General features: G+C 39.3%; 1 protein-coding gene across 7 annotated transcripts in view; it reads right to left on the bottom strand.

Annotated features, from left to right (window-relative positions):
* The window catches only part of HPS5 (HPS5 biogenesis of lysosomal organelles complex 2 subunit 2), a 47,787-nt gene that overhangs the window by 16,335 nt on the left and 8,095 nt on the right, over positions 1–23,357 (bottom strand). For all 7 annotated transcript variants that reach the window (XM_081238920.1, XM_081238914.1, XM_081238918.1 and 4 more), the window contains 15 exons: positions 23,174–23,238; positions 22,524–22,716; positions 21,063–21,196; positions 17,314–17,526; positions 16,934–17,005; positions 12,515–12,603; positions 11,296–11,474; positions 10,366–10,524; positions 9,592–9,778; positions 8,788–8,911; positions 7,625–7,774; positions 6,097–6,174; positions 5,210–5,790; positions 758–878; positions 400–555 (listed from right to left, as the gene is read on the bottom strand). In XM_081238920.1, coding sequence (XP_081095046.1) covers positions 400–555; positions 758–878; positions 5,210–5,790; positions 6,097–6,174; positions 7,625–7,774; positions 8,788–8,911; positions 9,592–9,778; positions 10,366–10,524; positions 11,296–11,474; positions 12,515–12,603; positions 16,934–17,005; positions 17,314–17,526; positions 21,063–21,196; positions 22,524–22,716; positions 23,174–23,238 — 2,501 coding nt within the window. The remainder of the gene's footprint in view (positions 1–399; positions 556–757; positions 879–5,209; positions 5,791–6,096; positions 6,175–7,624; positions 7,775–8,787; positions 8,912–9,591; positions 9,779–10,365; positions 10,525–11,295; positions 11,475–12,514; positions 12,604–16,933; positions 17,006–17,313; positions 17,527–21,062; positions 21,197–22,523; positions 22,717–23,173; positions 23,239–23,357) is intronic.

The following is a 23,357-nucleotide window of genomic DNA, read 5'->3' as shown; positions in this document are numbered from 1 at the left end:
CCACCCACAGAAAGCTGGGATATATCACCAACAAAAAGGTGGCAGAAAATCCACTCGCTGGCAGAGACAACAAGGAAGCTTATCTTTCTTAGCCTAGGCCTTGAAACGGAGTTTAATTTTACACTGTTGATCTGAGAATCTCTGAGAGGGAGAGAGGGAGGAAAGAGAAGTGTGGGTTATGCGCACATTTGTGGTGTGTGCTGTGAATTGTGAAAGAATGGAACATAACTGCCAAAATCCTCCTCTTCCATACCAGGTGCCTCAATCCTGTGGCAGTTAATAGTAAAAATGTTCCAACTGCTTATACTAGAGAAACAGTGCCCTACCAAAAGAGAGTCCAAAAAAAAAAAAAAAAAAAAGGAAATATAAAAGGAAAAGCAAATATTCTCTCCTTCTCACCGTTGATCTTCAGGCTTTGATTTTACCAGACTGTCTAAATAAGCCAAAAACTGAGCAGGATGATGATGACAAAGTTGCATGACATCTGAAGGCAAAATGGATGGATAAAACCTGATTAAGGATCGAAGGGCAGATTCTCCAAATTTCTCATACAATCTGCATTTAAAAACAAAACATGTTAGTCTCCAACTTCAGTAAGATAATATAACTTGGTTACATTATCTACGTATTTACTAGAAATGAAAATAAATACACTAACAAGAAGCTGCTCAACATGTAACAAAGTAAAACTTTACAGACTGAGACGAAGAAAATGTCTGTGCTTTAGTTCACATTAACAACATACAGGACCACTCACCGGGTAGCATAAGCAATCAACAAAGGACTGTCAAAAGAGACCAAGTCATCCAATAACTTTAATCTTGTTGGAAGGTCTCCTTCTTCCATCTTTATATATGTAGGATTGGAACTTGCCATTTCTAAAAGACAAAGCACACCCCTTTCCCTTCATCTCATAGCGGTAAATATTTTATTCATGAACACATTAATCAACAATCATTAGTCATGCACCGACTGTGTGCAAGTCCCAACATTTGTAAAGCATCAGAGGAGAGACAAAAACAGAACAAGAGACAAGCTCTGCTTTTAAGGACTTTAAAATCAAATTGGGTAATCAAGACAGTATGGCACTGGTACAAAAACAGAAATATAGATCAGTGGAACAGGATTGAAAGCCCAGAGATAAACCCACACACATATGGTCACCCTATCTTTGATAAAGGAGGCAAGAATACACAGTGGAGAAAAGAAAGCCTCTTCAATAAGCGGTGCTGGGAAAACTGGACAGGTACAGGTAAAAGTATGAAATTAGAACACTCCCTAACACCATACACAAAAATAAACTCAAAATGGATTAAAGGCCTAAATGTAAGGCCAGACACTATCAAACTCTTAGAGGAAAACATAGGCAGAACACTCTATGACATAAATCACAGCAAGATCCTTTTGGACCCACCTCCTAGAGAAATGGAAATAAAAACAAAAATAAACAAATGGGACCTAATGAAACTTCAAAGCTTTTGCACAGCAAAGGAAACCATAAACAAGACCAAAAGACAACCCTCAGAATGGGAGAAAATATTTGCAAACGAAGCAACTGACAAAGGATTAATCTCCAAAATTTACAAGCAGCTCATGCAGCTCAATATCAAAAAAACAAACAACCCAATCCAAAAATGGGGAGAAGATCTAAATAGACATTTCTCCAAAGAAGATATACAGATTGCCAACAAACACATGAAAGGATGCTCAACATCATTAATCATTAGAGAAATGCAAATCAAAACTACAATGAGATATCATCTCACACCGGTCAGAATGGCCATCATCAAAAAATCTACAAACAATAAATGCTGGAGAGGGTATGGAGCAAAGGGAACCCTCTTGCACTGTGGGGGGAACGTAAATTAACAGAGCCACTATGGAGAACAGTATGGAGGTTCCTTAAAAAACTAAAAATAGAATTACCATACGACCCAGCAATCCCACTACTGGGCATATACCCTGAGAAAACCCTAATTCAAAAAGAGTCATCGGGCTTCCCTGGTGGCGCAGTGGTCGAGAGTCCGCCTGCCGATGCAGGGAACACGGGTTTGTGCCCCGGTTCAGGAGGATCCCACATGCCGTGGAGCAGCTGAGCCCGTGAGCCATGGCCGCTGAGCCTGCGCGTCCGGAGCCTGTGCTCCGCAACGAGAGAGGCCACAACAGTGAGAGGCCCACACACCGCAAAAAAAAAGAGTCATGTACCAAAATGTTCATTGCAGCTCTGATTACAATAGCCAGGACATGGAAGCAACCTAAGTGTCCATCAACAGATGAATGGATAAAGAAGATGTGGCACATATATGCAATGGAATATTACTCAGCCATAAAAAGAAATGAAATTGAGTTATTTGTAGTGAGGTGGATGGACCTAGAGTCTGTCATACAGAATGAAGTAAGTCAGAAAGAGAAAAACAAATACCGTATGCTAACACATATATATGGAATCTAAGGGAAAAAAAAAAGTCATGAAGAACCTAGGGGCAAGATGGGAATAAAGACACAGACCTACTAGAGAATGGACTTGAGGATATGGGGAGGGGGAAGGGTAAGCTGTGACAAAGTGAGAGAGTGGCATGGACATATATACACTACCAAACGTAAAAGAGATAGCTAGTGGGAAGCAGCCGCATAGCACAGGGATATCAGCTAGGTGCTTTGTGACCACCTAGAGGGGTGGGATAGGGAGGGTGGGAGGGATGGAAACTCAAGAGGGAAGAGATATGGGAACACATGCATATGTATAACTGATTCACTTTGTTATAAAGCAGAAACTAACACACCATTGTAAAGCAATTATACTCCAATAAAGATGTTAAAAAAAAATCAAATTGGGAGGCAAAGCATATTGGAAGTTTTAAACAAGATAAAGGAACAGATAACCAACACGTGACTATTACCATTGAAAATGTCCCCTTTATATATGTAATATATGTATTACATATATAAGCTATTATATATAAGCTATTATATATGCAAGCTAATATATATATAAGCTATATTTCTACCATCAATACCAAGTTCTTCAGTTTTTTTCTAGAACTGATATCCCTAATCCATCTTTTGGAACAAAATAAGTTAATTAAATTTAATTTAATTAACTTTAAAATATTTGACCTATTTTTTAAAAACATCAGTTATAGCAAATCTTCCTCCAAAGGAAGATCTGACTTTGGGGAATAGCCAAGTCATTTAAAGCCAAGTGTGTAAATAAAGTGAGTGAAGATCTAGTTAAAACTACTTGTAGTTAAAAAATATATGTTTACATATATATGAATCTAAAGTAAAATGAGTTTTTTCAAGAAGTTTTCAACTAGCTCTGAAGATAAATCCCAAAGAACAGTTCCAATGCTGTTTTCATGATTACAACATCATTAGAAGAGTAGAACCTGTTCAGTAGACCATTTCTAAAGAGCCAAACCTTCCATTTCCGATATATTTGTTTAAAAAATATATCAATTTTTCCCAGTTTCATTATTTCCAATTTGATTGGGTCAGACAGTAAGTATTTAAAGGGATTCAGAGGAGAAGGTCATCATTTAGAGCATATGAAGTGAGGGAAAGAAAGCCTTATGATTGGGTGGGTGCTAAGCCAAACTTATCCCCTTAAATTCAATTTGGAAGCAGCTGCATCATCTCAAACACCCACCACACTTGCTCCAGCCAGCTCCGGCAATAAGTTAACCACTCAGGTTGATGAAGTGGTTATTTTTTTTTTGCCATTTTCCTGTAACCAAGGTTGGGTACAATCACATAATAGAGACAGATATAACAAATTTCCAGTAAGTAATATCAAACATTTGAACTTATTCGAAAAGAAATAACTCTTCTTACTTCAACAGAAAAGACAGTCTACCTCAATTCAGAAAAAGAAGCTGAAATCATTTCTTATGCTTTTAACTGCTAAATGTGAATTGAGGTAGAACTGTAACCAAAGATCCTTGTTTCTAGAAACCTTAACGATCTTTAAGTCAGATAATATAAAAATGTATCTCTACTTGTGACTACTCACTTTTGGTAATGAATAAAAAGTTTGCTTAAAGTCTACATCAATTATTAGAAACATGACATCTGTTATTCAGAGTTTTGAGTTAAGAAAATCCACCCGTTCAAAAACATGGGACTATGTAGTAGAAAGGCCAGGCATGGCCTCTAGGGTATGAAAGCTGGTTTCTACACGAGGATGACCAACAATGTAACCTTCAATCAAGTGTGAAGTAGAGGCTGCTGACTGCCCACCAAAATCTCTGAGGCAGACATGCAAGCTCCTGACCCATGTCCATCCTCTTCCTTCTAGACACCTGGAGAGGTCATTCCCCAGACTCCTTTGCAGTTAGGTGGGGCCATGAGATAGAATTCTCACCAACAGAAGAGATGTAAGCCACTACCAGGCCACACCTCCCTGTAAGAGCCTGTCTGCCTCTTCCACATGCTTCCCCCTGGACATAGCAACCCAGTCTTAATCATCAGCCCTAAGGGAGGATAGAGATCAAAAAAATGGAAGGAACTTGGAACCCTGAGTTACCACATGCAAGAGAGCTGCCCGCTGACCTGGAACATCTGTCCTGGGCTGATATATGAGCAAGAAATAAACTACCATATCTGAGTTATTATATTGTATCTGAGTTATTATGAGATATTACAGCAGTTTAGCCTACTCAACTATTATAATCTCTCTGTGCCTCAGTTTCCTTACCTATTAAACAGAATAACACCATCTACTCCAAAGTGTTGTAAGGACGAAATGAAAGAATGCTGGCAAAGTGTTTAGCATATTATCTGGCACTTGGTGAGTACTCAATAAATGGTATATATTATCTCTATATTAGGAAGTTACATGAGGGATTTTCTGGTTTTCATATATCTGCATTTATAAAATTTTACTTAAACCCAACTTCTCCAACATTGCTGTATCATTTTCTGAATGACTGTGAGAGAAATAAAACTAACTTCTTATAATAGTTGCAAGAACTATTACAAACTAAACTGAGTTGTAAATCAACTATACTTCAATTAAAAAAAAAAAGTGAGCAATCTCAACGGGAAAAAAAAAACAACAGAAGACTAAATTGAGTGGAAAACTGAATGGATGGTTGACCAGAACAGAGGTGACTTTCTACTTAAATCTTCTTCTTTAAACTCAAAAACGCCAAGATGCTACTGTCCTCTATATAAACTTCTATCTTTGGTAAGGCAATCTGATTATTACCTTTCAGTCCTTCAATAAAAGTATCCCAAACACAAGGACTGTTAGTATAACTCAGCTTGATGCTCTCCTTTGCTCTTTTCAAGTCCAGAAGAAAAAAGTACTTCTTTAGGAACTGACAAGCCAGAATTTCAGGAGAGCACTGTTGCAAAGTGTGGTCTACATGTCTACTTGCACTTTTGATCTCAGAATTCAATACATTCAGTTCCAAACACAATGTTATCACTGCAGCCAGGTCCTTCTGAAGACTGCCTGGGATACTGCATGGAGAACATACTTGAAAACTGTCATCATCCAGGGACTCCCTCAGACTATTTACAGACTCACATGCTGCTTGATCAACAGTTTCTTCATTGCCTAAAGAGTCCCTTTTTTCTTTTTCATCTTCTTCGTCGAATATTCCCTTTGTTGACTCATCAAGCGAGAGCATGCCCTGGTTTGATTCCATGGATGAGTTGCCAGTATCTGAAATGCCTGCAAAGTCCTTCATGGCAAATGTCTTTTCTAACTGTGAAAGCCACTCCTGTAAAACCATTTTCAGAGACTGTGGTTCAAACAATACCAGTGGGTCCTGTAGCTTGGTCCTACATAAGACAGACAAGTATGAAATTTATGTTTTACGTGGTTTGTCAAAAACAAACTGTTTCATGCTAAATAAGCCTAACAGACACAATATTGCTTATCCAGAATAAATGTTACTTTTCAACTCGTTAAATAACAATTATCTCAGTAGCAAGACAACAACACAGAGGACATTACCTTTGTATTAATTCATGAATTTCCATTCCAAATGAAACTGCCTCTTGCCCACACTGTCTCAGGACTACTACTAATGATCTCAAAAAGTCATTCCCACTCACTATAAAACTTTCTCACCCATAAATACTCACATTGCTTCTGCTGTTGCCATTTTGAGCTCTTGAAACTTGTCCTCTTCTGGAGGTTGACTAGTTACTTCTTCTTGTCCCCTAGAAAAGTGTGAGAAGAGTTCAAGGGGATTAGAACCTTCTTGGGCAAATATTTCTAAGTGCTCACTAAGTGGTAGGTATTGTACTTAATGATACGTGAAACAAACAGATGAGTATAAAAAACGGTCCATGGCTTCAAGAAGAGTAAGTTCAAGTCAGAGTAAGCCCTAGTCAGAAAGAAAGGCAAGAAAACAACTGTAATATAAAAAAGAACAGAATGAATGCTAAAGAGCAGCACAAGCACTGTGATCTGAAAGGACAGAAAAAGGAATAATTATTCTGACTAGGCAATCAAGAGAAGCTTTCCTGAGGAGGTGTATCTGCGTTAGGAAAAATGGGAGGAAAACACTGCAGGTGGGAGAAACAGCATGAAGAAAAGTAGTGAGGTATACACACCCACTTCTCTGCCAGGACTAGAATTTAGAGTGCTCAGAAAGATGTGGTTGGAAATGAAGCTGGAGAGGTGGGCTAACGTCAGACTGAGGGCTGCCTTAAATGCCACAGCACTATCTACACTTTTTTCCCGATATACATATGGATTCATAACTAAGTTACTCTAAGGGTAACACACCTTTTTTCTCATCTGAATGTCCAGTCAGTATACACTGGCCCTGTGGGTCTATCTCAATTCCTGGGTGAGTGCTGAGCTTGCCTGCCTCCAATGTCCAGGTCCCCTGAATTATGAGAAAAGGCAGAGACCAGACGGACAAGATGCTTCACACTGGGCTTCCCTGGTGGCGCAGTGGTTGAGAGTCCGCCTGCCGATGCAGGGGACACGGGTTCGTGCCCTGATCTGGGAAGATCCCACATGCCACGGAGCGGCTGGGCCCGTGAGCCATGGCCGCTGAGCCTGCACGTCCGGAGCCTGTGCTCTGCAACGGGAGAGGCCACAACAGTGAGAGGCCCGCGTACCGCAAAAAAAAAAAAAAAAAAAAAAAAAAAAGATACTTCACACTGTGCCAGACCAAGGGCTCTGCTACAACTCCACTACATGAGGACTATGCCACCAGCATTTCATAGGAAGGCACGTGACAACATTAATGCCAATGCTCTCATCTTACAGGCCAGAGGGCATTAGTCACCAACGTCACATGCTAGTCAGAAGCAGAACCAGAACAAGGCCTATATCCTTGGTTATCCTACTCTTACTCTAATACTCCTTCTCTAACACTGCAGAAGTTTGAAGAGATTTGGAGGTGAGGGAAGTCGTTCAGGGAAAGATGGAAGAAGAGGTGCTAAATTAAAATTCTGTCTCAACAGACTTGTTATGGGTTGATGTAATTTTCCAACACTTACTCCGTGGTATTCACAGTTTTCATAAGCTATGCAAATAATCTACAATGAACAGAGTCATACATGTGTCTCCTTCAAGAGGACACGGTTTATGGCTCTCTTCAATCCGACAACTGTGTCCTCTAGAATTTACACAGATTTCTCTGCAACGGCTTACTCAGTGTCTTCCTCCTTTGGGCAAGTGACTGGACCCACATCCTCTTCACATGACTGCTCATCACCCCTGGGTTCTGGTCTCACTTTCATATCAGGGCTCGTATGAAGGGTGCCAATCTTCTCAGTAGTTTTACGCACAAAGCTAGAAACGCTGGAAGTCAAATACCAATAAACTAATATGAAAAGAATCTCATTACTGCCAAGAATGAAAATTTCAGTATCTGAGTTCTCTATGTTCCTGTCAGTCCCTGAAGGCAGCTTGGACCTAGCAAGTCTTTCTTTACTTGCTATAAAGAAAGACTCTTTACAGCAACTTCCTTAATCAATTACATATTTCACATAAGGCCCATGTAAAATTTATAATAAGGATTTACTTCATTTACTAAACTATTCTGATTCAATCCTAAAGAAAAGGTCTTTAATTGCAGCTGTGCCTGCAATGTTTCTGTCTACTTAGGCAAAGAAGGCCATGTGAAAACCTGCCCCATCCTAGCCAAAGAATTTCTTCAGGAAACTCAGCTGCTGATTTGTCACAATATATCCTTTGAAAAAGCAAAATCTGTATCCAGTAAAACTCCCATTAGCAATGAAGGAGCTGCAGAAGTCTTCTCTTTCAAACTCAAATGTCTTTTTTTTTTTTTTACAGAAATCATTAGTTTATTCATAATACAGGGACTCAATGACACATTGTATTGTATTAAGTTATAATTATGAAGCCTTTATCCTATTATGGTAAAACGTTTAAGTGGAAAAACTTGGACATAAATTCATGTAAGTCAATTCTGGGCCCATGGAGTAGCTAGAAACACTTCTGAAGAGTCTTCAATTCTGAGCCCAAACTAAGAAATGACTAATGATATATGGAAATTGTTCCTATCAGGGACGAGGAAAAAACATTGTTAAACTTTCGCTCAGCCTGAGGGGAAAAAAAACCACATTTGTAACAACTCAAATATCCAGGTACTCAAACAAACAGGGAAGATAAATTCCCCAAGATTGAAATGAGAAGTAAACGGCTTCGTATAACAGGCTATATGAGGAATAATCTAGAGACTTTCTTTTTCCTCATTTAAAATGTCTTTCCATTCTCAGCGCAAAAGTGCCTAACATGACAACTGAAGTAAAACCAGAAGTGGGATTAAATGACAAGACTAATGAGTTTACCTTTCCTTGACAGCCTGAAGAGACACAAGAGGAGATGGAGAACGAAATGACAGTGGAATGCCGAAGGGGAGAAAAGTTTCATTCTTATCTGTCTCAAACATCACTGAAGCGTGTGAAACACTGTCTGATGAATGGAATTGGGGAGAAAAAACAAAATCTAATCACATGAAGTGTTTTTTAACCTTTAAAGAAATTCTGAAATGAATAAAGCAAAGGAAATGAAGGATTCAATACCAAAATCACAACTGACCCAAATACAAATGAGTGGAACACAGGTTTACAAGATGCACAGGATGGTCCACATATAAAACACTTGGACAGGTACCTTCATTTTTCCTACTAACCCTGAATCCCCATAAGTCAGAAAGGAAGCTTAGAGTCGCTATTAATCTCTTCTCAACAGTTCGGTCACAGGAATACTTGAACAAAAAAAAAGTGAAGGCAATGACCCCCAAAACTGTAGTAATTTTTCATTCCGAATGGAAAATAATTTGGTTAGGATAAAATCGTTCCACTCTTTTGGTTAATGACCTCCTTTCTTAACCTTTCCAGCACTTTGATGCATGATAATAATTAGGTACTTTACCAATGTTAGCCTAAACAGGAGGGGAAAAAAACCCAACTAAACATAAATCCATTCTTCTAATGGTGAACAGATCAATAGGTCTGGATGGAAAGTCTAACAACTTAATAAAAATTATTAACACCTTGTAGAAAACTCTATGCGTGAGAAAATCTTGGCAAACAGAAGTCACAGAAAATAACTGCTTCACATCAGCAACCAATAAAAGACACATTCCTCACCTTCATTTCCGTGTGAGCCACAACACTGATCTGGTTGGTCCTCTTCTTGATGTGAGGTGAATTCTTTAAGTCTCTCATCTTCTGAGAGGGTTTGGCTGTGAAGGGAACAAGAGTCTTCATCTGACTGACTGCCTCTTCTACTATTAATGATACGATAAATACCAGAGTCCAAGATGCTGAAACTTTCCTAAAAAGAAAAAGAATTAAAGAAAAGTTAAACTTTTATAACACGATATAGCTTTTTAAGAGAAAAATCAACACTAAAAGAAACAAGTCATTCACGACAATTATGGCTTATTAGAACAAAATGGTGAGCAAGGTCTAGGCTCCTGGCAGCCAGGTCCCTCTCACCTGCTCATGGCATCATGCTACCATATTTCTCTAGTGGGTCTCCATGAAGTCTGGCTGTGAGAATGTGAGAATGAGGATTAAATGAGACAATCCTGAGCTGCACTGAGACTCAAGCTGGCATGAAGCATCTGAAATCACATATTAGGGGTAACTTAACTTGTTCTGGAGGCTATATGAGGTATATTTTCAAACAGAATATAATAAACAATGACAAAACAAAATACGGCTCTAAGACACACCTAAATGAAGGCTTCATAAGGTTGTCCAACACCTGAAAGAAAGCCCCCTCTTCACCACCCCCCCCAAACAATATACAACATGGAAAGGAAGGTAAGTTTTGGGATACTAGAGGTAAATGAGCACAAACTAATGTAGAACAATCTTACTGTACAGCAAAACCCTTTTAAAAGTGAGAATACCTACATGTGATGAAATGGAGCTTCTTCTACTGCTACAAGCTGAATCCAAAGGTTCAAATTTTAAGATCAATTCTTCCAGTTGGGAAATCAGATCACCATAGGTTGTTAAGTCCAGCTGAGATTTCAAATGTTCCAATTTATCTATAGTCAAAGTTTTTCTTCCCTAATGAAAGGATAAGTAGAACCAATAGGAGAGCTTTCTGTTTGTAACTAAATCTATATTCAAATGGCCAATACATTGAAAGAGGTCAAACATAGAACATAAAACCTCAAAGGTGCTTTCAAAGGGCTTTAAAAGCTAGTAAAAGACTTAAGAATTCTCTTAGGAATTAAGAATTTAGAGTTACTGTACATATAATAATTTCACTTAAAACAAGGCCTTGGGCTTCCCTGGTGGCGCAGTGGTTGAGAATCTGCCTGCTAATGCAGGGGACACGGGTTTGAGCCCTGGTCTGGGGGGATCCCACATGCCGCGGAGCAACTAGGCCCGTGAGCCACAACTACTGAGGCTGCGCGCCTGGAGCCTGTGCTCCGCAACAAGAGAGGCCGCGACAGTGAGGGGGCCGCGCACCGCCATGAAGAGTGGCCCCCGCTTGCCACAACTAGAGAAAGCCCTCGCACAGAAACGAAGACCCAACACAGCAAAAATAAATTAATTAATTAATAAACTCCTACCCCCAACATCTAAAAAAAAAAAACAAAAAAAACAAGGCCTGAAATTCAAATAAATTTGTGGGTAAATTTGATTTGTTAAATAGAAAGTATACAGTTTTTCTCACCCCCATCCCCACTCCAGATTTATCTGTCATGCTTCCTTTGGGGATTTACTGCTGCTTAATCTGCAGGCTAGTAAAGACAAGCAACTGTGTAGCACAATCCTGCAAGCTAGAATGGTTTTAGCAACCCAGATGAACATGTAAGCTTTCTGACTCACTCTGCTGGCAATGACAGAATTCTGGAAAAGACAGCAAGTTTGAGCAGCCAGGTTCCACAGGCCTCTCCTTAGCAGGCGTTCCACACAACGTTCCACAGATAACAAGGAAAGATGGGAGACCTTCCCATTTAGGTGCAAACAGAACAGCTCATTCTTACAGACAGCCACATCCTGAATATCTACAAAAACCACAGGGGTGAACACACAGGACATTAACCATGTACTCCTTTTCCATTTTTGCGATGGCTGAAATTATTCTAATAAATTCATTTTCTATATAGGGTTTGGCTTGATTGAATTTCACCTCTATTTTTATACTTGCATTTCAATGAAGAAATCATATCTTAGACACTATTCTTTTAAAAAAGATCAAGAATAAAAGATACAGAGAAAGAAATGTCTCTCTGATCTAAAATCCTGTTTTTAAAAATGCTATTTTTTGTGAAAAGAAATTGGGACTAAAGAGGGCACTTCGGAGGCCAGACTATCACATTTCTGAGTTACAAATCTGATACCAGTAACAGATTTCAGTGCAGTGTGTAAATCAACAAACCCTTCATGAAAAAACACCTGTCTTGGCAGAACACCATGAAATGACCTAAAAAACTAGTTTTCACGTGACACCCTTAGGAAACTTAATTCACGAGAAATCAATGTTGGTCAGATCAGTAAGTAATGGTTCCTTCATCTTTTTTATGTTTTTACAAAGTAAGAAAATGACTCAAAAGTCAGGATACACTCTCTGAGCAGTCATGCTAAAAATCCTAGATTTATTTCCTCCATTTCTGGTTTAAACCAGAAGAATACAGAGATTGACTTTCTCTGCCTCAGCCACATAAAATGGCTATTGTTCCCACAAGGACTTTTCAACTCTAAATTATTAAGACACAAAACAGGAGTTAAAGCAAGACTTCTAACAGGGATAAAATTCAGGGTAAGTAGAGGGGAAAATTAACCCATTCAATCCTTAGCAGTGGTTGCTAATATTTAAGAATAAATGAAAATTGTATGTAAAATAACTAAATAACTATACATAGATTCACAAATGTATACTTCTGTAAGTACCTTATAATGGGATACATCTATGATGTTAATCTTTAAAAGAAATGTCACCTCATTCTATTTTCTACTTCTTACAGTGCAAGAGAATCCTCCTACAATAATTAAATCTTTCACAAGCATGCGATTAAAAATTACATAGGAAGAAAAACACAATTACCCTTGACTTCACTCCAAAGAAGAACTTGAACATTCTGAGGAAGGAAAATATAAATTCCTCTTTCTGTCCAAGTCAGCACACAGTGCTCACTGCAAGAGAAAATGGAAGAGGTCAAGAGAATTCTAGTTTGCTCGGAATCAGAAGTTTATAATTCCCTGATTTCAGACCCTCACATTAGCTATTAAAGCAAAATCAGCCTGTACAAAGCAAACAACAGTTGATCCAGCCAATCACATCCTACCACCTCTTTTCTGTCTGTAACAACAGGCCAGTAAAAGATAGCATAATATGACACCAAAGTGGGAAAAATTCAGATACACGAAATATCTTCTAGAAAAATAAAAGGCTGGTATCTTACCTGACGTTTGTTAAAGTATCTAAACTTCCCATATCTGGTATAACATCTAAAACAAAGACTAAACATCACATCTAACCACCAATCACTGCTCTAGTGAGCCACTTTTAGGGAGGATAATATACATATATTTTTAATGTGTTTATTTATTTATTTGTTTTTGGCTTCATTGGGTCTTTGTTGCTGTGTGTGGGCTTTCTCTAGCTGCGGCGAGCGGGGGCTACTCTTCATTGTGGTGTGTGGGCTTCTCATTGCAGTGGCTTCTCTTGTTGTGGAGCACGGGCTCTAGGCCCGCGGGCTTCAGTAGTTGTGGCTCGCGGGCCCTAGAGCGCAACCTCAGTAGTTGTGGCGCACCAGCTTAGTTGCCCCGCGGCATGTGGGATCTTCCCGGACCAGGGCTTGAACCGTGTCCTCTGCATTGGCAGGTGGACTCTTAATCACTACGCCACCAGGGAAGTCCCAGGGAGGGTAATATTTTGATGTCCTTAGTTGTATGTGGGCAATAAAAGGTTGAAAACTACCAGTCAACTATGGGAGTTTATTTTTTTTCATTAAAGGCTATACCTATATTATCTAACCTTGTAGCATCTCATCAAGACACGAGTGTTATCCCTATTTTATAAAAAAGGAAAACTGAAGCCCAGAGAGATAAATAACATGTTGAAGGCCATTCAGCATGAATACAGAAGAGACAGAATTTATACCAAGGACTGTCTGGCTCCAAAACCTGGACTTTTTTCTCCATACCTCACAGAAGCTACTTCTACCCTAATTTATCCTCACTGACCCACCCACTGTTATCTGGAATCCTGATCATCCCACTTAACTACATTCTTGGAAAGTCACAGATCTCCTAAATGCCAAACCCAATAACCTACTTTCTCATCTTCCTTCTTGATCCCCAAGCAGAGGCCAACTCTGCAGACTGTTCCTTCCTTCCTGAATCTCGCCTTCCTAGACTCTGGACACTACTTCTTGGTCCACCTTCCTTTCCAGTCCTCTGGTGTTCTCCATCTCTGCTCATCTCCTTCTATACTCCTTTGCTCATATATCTCATTTACTCTCTCGAGGCTGCTATTATTTTTTTATATACCACTGGTAATCCCCAGTCAGAGCATTCCCCATATATAACAGTCTCATTCTAGCCACCACTTAAGCATCAGCAGCAGTTCTACTGCCCTTTGAAATCCTCCCCGACAGCCCACAGCACTCTCCCTCCTGTATGCAACCTATTTCTCGTCAACCCCGCTCAAACAGCACTTAATCATGTACTGCACTGTCACAACTCTTATTTTTTATTGTTGTTAAACATTTTCTAGAAATAAACTACATCTCTCCAATGAACTATCTTGAGAACAGGGACTTTTTTTTAAGTTTATGCCTCCAAGAGTACTAAAAAAGGTATCATGTGGCGATGAAACTAAGGGCGATATTTAACAGGAATTCGTTCCTCACACAAATGTTAAACATTTTGCCAATATAAGATCAGATCACTGTCCCTATGGGAAAGTAATCTTTGTCACAAAGAAGGAAGAAATGGTCAGAATCCTAGTCCAAAATAAGTAAAATTGGAAGGCTGCCTTTAGGAGCCAGAGGGGAAAAAAAACGCAGAGGCCAGAAGATCCCTGAATAAAGAGACACAGGATCAGGATTTTGACGCTGAACTTGACATGCAGCTTGGAAAGATTCCTTAAGAATAGGTGGGGGGGGGGGACTAATATCAGAGCTAAGACTTGGTAATTTACACACCCCTCATCCCCTTCCCCTTCACTGATAATAAACAGACAGGGACATAAGTCTAACAACATTGTTTAAAAAGTTAAGGAAGAGAAAGTGACACCAGTGTACCCCAAAGAAAATGAAGCATACAAATTTGCTTCCCCGTAGAATTTGTGGGTGTAACAGTGAAGGTTACCAAAACACAAGTGTACACATGGGGAAAAAAGTAAAGAAAAGCCCTCTTACTCATGTTTTTTCAAAAAAGTCTTTGTGAAACTCTTTAATTTAGCCATTATTTGAGAAAATTCTATGTGCCTAGCACTGTGCCCATAGCAAAGGAGTTGACAATCTGGTACTGGGATGGATATTCATAGTACAGTGAAACAGGGTGGTGACAGAGAAATGAACAAGATGTGACAATAGTGCAAGGGAATAAGTGTCTAACGTGAGTCACTGGAGGAGTCAGTAAAAGCTTCAAAGTGGCATTAATTATTGCTTAAGCTGAGGAGTAGGCGGAGCCAGATCATGCAGGGCTTTGCCTGCTATGGCAGGGACTTGTATGGGAGCTTTAAATAGTTTAACTCAAAGGAAAAACACTACCAGGAGAACCAAGCAGACTGGCCTTGCCATTAGAAAACATACTCCTGGGTAGGGGACTTCCCCACACCCCACATATCACACCACAGCCAACAAATGTTAAGTGTCTATGATGTGCCAGGCATCATGCCAAACACTGAGAATAACACAGTGAACAAAACAGACATGATGCCCTCAAGGGCCTTACTGTCTAGGAGTAAGAGAGGCATAAATACTGTTTGAATATGTAATTATAAACTGTGATAAGTGCCGTAAAGAAAGAATTTTTAATATGCTTTATCTAACTATGGGCAAATAAATAGTGGTCTTTCTCCAGTAACTTTTAGGATGAATTATGGACTTGTGAAAGAGTTATACTGTTTACAATGTATTTTCAAATATTGCATTATAGGTAGTGTGACATACACATACGTTAGTTAGGGGCAGTTAGTTAACATTTCAAGTGTTTTTTAAAATTACATTCAGGGTTTCCCTGGTGGCACAGTGGTTGAGAGTCTGCCTGCCGATGCAGGGGACACGAGTTCGTGCCCTGGTCCAGGAAGATCCCACACGCCGCGGAGGGGCTGGGCCTGTGAGCCATGGCTGCTGAGCCTGCGCGTCTGGAGCCTGTGCTCCGCAACGGGAGAGGCCACGGCAGTGAGAGGCCCGCATACCACACAAAAAAAACAAAAACAAAAACAAAACCTTCACTTAAAATTACATTCAAAGCACGGTTAGTTAGCCTTTGAAAGAACTTGATCAGGAGCCAAACTCCAGGGTACCCTATACCAGCTCTAAATAACATTCTCTGAATCTGCATTAGGGATCTTATTAATTAGCCTAAGAGATATTAGAAATAATATTCTGCTGTTGAAATAAGAAGAGTTCAAGACACACAGATTGACTGGAAATCACACACTGGCATGCCCATGCTTGTAGAACAAGTTGTAAGAACTGGCAAGCCCAGCAGTTGATAGCTTTAAGTGGCTCCCTGTGCTGCCACTTAATAGTGGACTTTTTTGTACCTAATCCAACTAGAAGGCTAGCTGAACTCGGATGTTAGAATATGGCTGGCTGGATCCACCTTGAGCAGATCTTTCATGCAAAGTACCTGAAGAATAGAGAGCTGAAATTTCACCAAGCTTACAACAACAAGTTCTACAACTACTTTTGTGCCTGCCTGCTAAGAAACATACATATGCAGCAGACTTCAGTCTGAGACTTGCTTTCATTGGAATATCCCACTAGGGAGAGGTTATGAAAGAATGTGTATCTACAGCTCTGAGCTCTATTTGTCAAAAGTTCTCAACAACTGTGAAGGGTCCAACTGGTTTTGGCCAGTTCAAAACAGAGGGCTTCCCTGGTGGCGCAGTGGTTGAGAGTCCGCCTGCCGATGCAGGGGACACGGGTTCGTGCCCTGGTCCAGGAAGATCCCACATGCCGTGGAGCAGCTGGGCCCGTGAGCCATGGCCGCTGAGCCTGCGCGTCCGGAGCTGTGCTCCGCAACGGGAGAGGCCACAACAGTGAGAGGCCCGCGTACCGCAAAAAAAAGGAAAAAAAAAAAAAAAAACAGAAAGGGAAGCGTATTTCTATGCTTTTTTTCATTCCTCTTATATGTAGAACACTTCACATAACACAGTCATTTCCTAATTTTCTAAAAATCATTTAGTACAAAAACAAACTTGAAAAGCTAACTACCTTGAACAAGAAACAAAGAGGAAAAGTTAAGTGTTCATTTTTTTTTTAAAGGATCGAAGGGAGAAACTTACCTAAGATATAAGAGTTTGGGGAAAGACAAAGACTGGGAGGATCCAACTGTATGATCATACTGAGGTTCTGATCTAGGAAGTAAACATGATTCATAATTTAATCAAAATATAAAAGTATCTTTTTCCCTATATAGGAAAATTTCTGCCTCCAAAACAAATTCAAGAGCCTAACTGCATTTGCCCTTATTGAATTTGCTTTAAGCATATGAAAGATAATTGATTAAAGACTTTTTGGTTTCTCTGAATCTTTTAATAAAAATTCTACTTCACTCTTAAAAGGCATGATAAAATCTTTAACGCATGCAGAATATCAGAGGTTTCAAACCAAACCCTCCCTGTAAGTTCCTCAAATACTCCCTACTGGCCATACAAATCATTACCTTGGATTAATCACAGGAAGAGGTGGTGATGAGAGGAGTTTCTTAAACTGATGTGTACTTATAACTTCTCCATCAAAGTTCACTTCCCACATCCTGGAGCCAGGGCGAGCACAGTATATTAGGGGCTGCTGGCCGGCAGAACATCTTCCAGGGAAGAAACAAGCTCCGTATTCTCCATCTCTTTCCTTGTTTCCAATTTTCCAAAATTTTTCTCTAATACCCAACCCCCGCAGAAAAGAGAAAGCATGTTTACTCACAAAAAAAGTAAAAAGCAATGGCACTACATATCGGCATGGCCATAATAACCCCACCCACAATGTCCTCTCTCTCCTCATATTAGCAATTTACTGGAAAGAACAGAATGGAAAGGTCAAAATAGGGTTCTAGCTCTGATTTGCCATTAACTATTTCTGTTACAGAAAGCAAATGACTTCAAGTTAGTACTCAGTTTATTATCCACAGAATGTGAACGCTCTTTTCAAAACTAAGAAGTGCTACTAAACCATTTCCTACATCCTTAAATCCTACTGACTGCTTCCCAAATCACCTTGTTCTTCGGCCACTCCATGGAGGCTACTGATCTACCCTGTCTCCAGGCCACTCCTCGGCCACATATACCCAATAAATGCCTCACTCTTTCCTCAAAATGCTAAGTCCTTCTGGAAGTCTGTACCTTGGAACATTCTGTTCCCTAAGGGTTACCTGAGCTAGATATATAAAAGAACTGCATATATAAAACTTCCTGAGAACATGGAAGTTGAGAATGAGGATATCTCTTTCCAAACACTCCTTTACTTATTCTTCATAAATTAACTCCACCATTCCTCCTCTGACAGACTTCCCTGACCCCTATAAGCAGAAGGATATGCTTCCCATGCTATGTTTTCAAAGCGTTCACCACATTACATATGGTAGTTGTGACTATTTCAACAGTAGATTATGACTTGCTTCAGGACAAACGTCATTTCTTTTTCCTCTTTAGCTGAACTCCCAGTGCACAGCACAGTACCTGGCCCCCAGAAAGCACTCAGTGCCTTGTAGTGCTCCATATACTCAAACTCTTTATTTGAACAATGGCCTGATATGGTCTCTAGCATGAACTTACTACGTGACCTTAGATAATTCAATAAATATCCCTGTACTTATTTGCTTTATGAATAAAATATAACATCAGCTTTACTAGAAGAATATGGATATGAAAGTGCTTTAAAATGTATACAGAGCAATACAAGAAGTTACGGTTTTATTACCTATGTTCCTTATTTGGGAAATAAAATATATTTCTTGCTTATTTCACATCCTCTATGGTGCTTAACAACCGTGCCACTAATTCAGAGGAGTGCAATAAATATTTCCTGAGTAAACCAATACAGTCAACTCATTCTCATTTGCATGCTCATTAATCTTGCTTTCCACATTTTCAAATGACACATGACAGGCACAAGGCTAGGTATTTCCTATACATTATCTTAGTTAATCCTTAAAACTACCTCTACATTCTGGATGGGGAAACTGACATTTGGCAAGGTTTAAGAAGTGGCAGAACTAGAACTTAAAACCATATTGTCAGGCTCCCTTATCCAATGTTCTCTCTACTACAACATAATTCTTTGTTTCTGTTTGTTCTACTTCCTCCTGGGATCCACCCCGTTCATTAATGATACTGACAGAAAGTAGCAGGAAAAGCAAACTCATATCTCACTTCGATCAGTTATTAGGAGGCTTTGTTTAAAAAAGAAAAATGCTTCTTTGTTTGGAAGGGAATATACCTTGAAACAAAACTTAAAACATACATAAAATTTTTCAATTATTGTACTATCCATGTACCCCCAAACTGAATTCTAGCTAACAAAGTAGGCATTTCTAAAACATGTTATTTTTGCAGTTAGTTATTCTCATAACCAACTCTAGCCACAATCCTGTAAAATGGGAGTATAAATGATTAGCAACTGTACTGCACACAGGGAAAAATAAGCCTCCACTTATTTAGCTCTTTATACCATTTCACTAGATTCTCAAAACAACCCCAATAAGGTGTTCATTCAATTCAGTGTTCTGACCACTTGTCAGAATTTCAGCCAAATTTCTGAATTGGGCTGTTTGGTAAACTCGAAAACCTATAAATGAAGAATATTTAAGAAATTTGTGAAGCTAACAAATATTTTATCAAAATCTCAAGGATGGATTTAATGGCCAAAGGTCCAATGTCAAAGAATATACTAAAGGTAACTGAGGTAACAGGAAAGGCACAAAATCAAGACAGAAAGATTCTAGTCTGCCTCCTCCCAGCTGCATGATGTGAGGCAAGCTCTATCACTCACTAGGCTTTCTGATCTGCAAAAATGAAAGAGTGACACTACATGATCTCCAGTTCTGTAAGTCTAACTTCATCACCGATCTACAGTCTGAAATAAGTCAGAACCAAGTACACCATCCTTCCTACTAATTCCATGTAAACTGATCCTTCGCATCTCAAAGCCTTGCCCCTCTGCTGTACAGCTAGGTTCTCTGATACCAGACATCTGCAACCTACTATTACTGGTCTCCTTCCCACATACCTTTCCCATCCCAAGAAAATTTTTAAAAAGTGCATCCTCTCCTCATCCTTCCCTCTACTAACCCTGACAGTCAGCATACATTCCTTCAAAACTTTTGGAGTCCAGTCTCCTACTTTCTAGAATAGCAGTCTTCTAACTGAGATACAAGAACCCCTGGAAAAACATAAAAAGTTTCCAATCCTGGACAGTTCTAAGGGAATCAATTTCCAAACCCTGATTTTCTACATGTACACTTTCTTAAAATGATCTAAGAACCCACATACTTAATTAGTGTGACACTTAAGACTGTCACTCTCCACGTGGTGCTAATTTACCAATGTGATCTCCCACGACTCCCCTACTCAAGCCAGAGGACACATTCTAGAATATGCCTAATTCTTTCTCACTTTTCTCCAAGAGGCTGTTCCTTCCTGCTAGAATATCCTATCCCCTCTTACCTCTCTTCCTTCAAACTTCGCCTATTAAATATCCTCAACAAATTACTGAAGCTGGCTAGTGGGCTCACAGTGGTTTATTATGCAATTCTCTCTTCTTTTGTGTGTGCTCAAAATTCTCCACAATAAATTTTTAACAGAGGGCCTGGGTCCTGAGGAATATGGTAGCTGGACAGGGCTAATGGAGGGGGGAAAAATGCCCAGTGAATATTTCCCTGTGGTGAGAATGGCCGAAGAACTTAAACACGGCAATACACAACATTCATTTCAAACCATTTCCTATTCTGTTCTGGTATTTCACAGCTACCGCCAATATACTCCTTTGCCATTCATTGGACCTTTGGTTCCACTGTTGAGATTTCATTAAATATCTGTCAGCTTCATAAAGTTCTTATTTTTCATCCAATTTTACCCTATAGTAAAAATTCTATTAAATACACAAAAAATTTCAACAACAACAAACTCAATCAAGGAAGACTTCCCAATTCCCCATATAGAAACAGGCCTTTGTTCAGTCTTCCCTCATGACACTTAGACCAGGCTTCTTGGTAGAGTTAACTGAATATTTGTCTTAGTCACCCACTGGACTATGTCACTCTCCTCTACCTCCTCTCTACTCACTAACATCAGCTTGCACACAGCTGGTTCCTTATTAATATCTGTATAACTGAATTGAGGGGTTTGGGCGAGATGACTTCTAAGTCCCTTCCAGTTCTAAAATTCTGTATTTCCAATGATTCATGGTTAGTCAATATACCTCTCAGTATCACACAAGAAGCATCGAGTAAGTGAAGATATAAGTAATCTTCCATCCAAATAATCTAACTGGACAACAGAGGAGTCAACTGTTGTTATTGTCTGAACAGGAAACATCACAAAGGCAGCAGCCGCCTAGAGGGGATGTGACAAGGAAATAAAGTTTATTTATCTTTACGTATATACATAATCCCCTTCTCTTTACCTTTTACATGAAAACAGCTTAGACAGCAAAATAAAAACTTTAAATGGGCCAAAATTAATTTGCCTGTTAGAATATCAAGTTTCGCTCATTTAAGTTTTGTGAAATAATCTGCTACATAACTGCAGAAGAGAATTCTTAAGGCTCTGTTTGTGATTATCTATTCTTAGAAGTTGGGAAGAAAAAGATGAAGCAAGTTTTAGAATATGTGAGACAATTTTTTCACCTGTAGACAGTACTCCTCCCTTTGGAAAAAAGACAAATTAGAGCTATAATAAGTGTAGAATTCCAAATGTATATCAAAAATATGTTAGGAATCAAGTAGTAACCTTGATGGGTCATCGTGAATATTTAATTAATACATCAAGAATATTCTGATGTATTAATTAAAATAACTTAGCCAATAGTAGTTAGATCTCTTCTTCTCTACCAGGATCCTACATGCAAATAAGTCAATGAGAGACAAGTCCCCCATTTCTGATATCATAGCTTTGGAGGAGAGGGACAGTGAGGAGCAGGCTGGCTCTGCCTTAATGACAGACTGGAGCATTCTGTTAGGAGAACTTGAGACTCAACTTTTCTACTCCAACAACTGTGGCAGGAAGCCTGGGGACCCACACTGCTTAGCGTAATCCAGGAGGTGTCTTTAAGATTCCATTCACAACAAGTTACATCCATCCTGAGAAAATATACCTAGACCCATGAGTTTCTTCTAACCAGGGACCAGGAGAATAGGACCCAGGGCAATTGGTACCATTTCTATGTTTGCTATTTTATTCACACAACTAATAAACAGGCATCTTTTCTTTTTTCTTTCTTTCCTTTTTTTTTTTTTGGCTGCGCCATGTGGCATGAGGGATCTTAGTTCCCCGACCAGGGATCGAACCTGTGCTCCCTGTGTTGGGATCACACAGTCTTAACCACTGAATCGCCAGGGAAGTCCAGCCATCTTTTCTTTCTTAACAGCCTAGTATTAAAGAATGCTTTACTTAAATGAGCCATGCAGGTGAATTATGGAGTAATATAATAGACAACTGCCAATTACTGAAGTTAGCTCACAGAAGCCATTCTGTAACAGTGTCAAGCTAAACCAGGGTACCATATGTACTACATGCAAACAAGTCTTCTCAAAATTCATAGTCTGAGCTCTAGATCAGTCCCCAAGAGATACAGTAGGTCAAATTGTGTCTTTAATTGAAATTCTGTAAGACAACACCTTATATCTCACCTACATACACAAAGAACTGGACTGGTTCTCACCTTTGTTTGTTTAGAAGTGTTGAGTTTGATGGCAGAAACTTTCCCCATATGATCACCTATAAAAACTCTAAGAATAGCTGAATCCCAACAGAGAGCTGTAACTTTTCGGCCTTTGTGTTCTGAAGACACATAAATTCGTTCTGGTTTCCCACGATGCTCTTGATTTAATTCCCAAACAACTACAAGACCTTGACTGCAAGAATTGAGACACAAAAGCAAATTTTTGGCAATGGTGAAAAAGGTACAATTTCAATGCATCACAGTATCAACTATGTTAAATATATAAGCAAATTCTTATTCAGAAAAGAGGAAGTAGAAAGCCAAGGTATTAATTTCCTTGCTTTAGTCCACCAATCCAATATAATAGGAGAACTTAGATGTTCTAAATTATCCCTGTTACCTTTCTCTTTTAAGGTCACAGAAATGTTGTTGCCTCATATTAGTGTTTTCCACAGACCCTAGGGTGACCAACTGTCCGTCCTGGTTTGCTTGCGTCTAAGAGGTTTCCTAAGACATGGGACTTTCAGGGCTAAAACAGGGTCAGGCCCAGGCACACTGGGATGGCTGGTCACCCTAACAAACACACAACTCCATTTGTCAACTTCAAATGCATTTGGAAAAGATCAGAGAGTTTTAGAACACTTTCTTACCTGGTAGCCACAGCAACATAATCATCATCATGTAAACAACAGGCGACCTGAGAAATTGCACCTTCCTAGAGCATAAAAGGAAAAATATTAAGCAGCTCCTCAAAAATGGGTAATTTTTTATTTTTAAATCTCAAGTTTTACCTTCTTCTTTTAGTCCAAATGATCATTCATAATAGAGAAATTC

The sequence above is a fragment of the Mesoplodon bidens genome (genome assembly GCF_964165515.1).
Source record: "Mesoplodon bidens genome assembly, chromosome: 7".
Taxonomy (NCBI): Eukaryota; Metazoa; Chordata; class Mammalia; order Artiodactyla; family Ziphiidae; genus Mesoplodon; species Mesoplodon bidens.
This window is presented reverse-complemented; position numbering and strand designations above follow the sequence as displayed.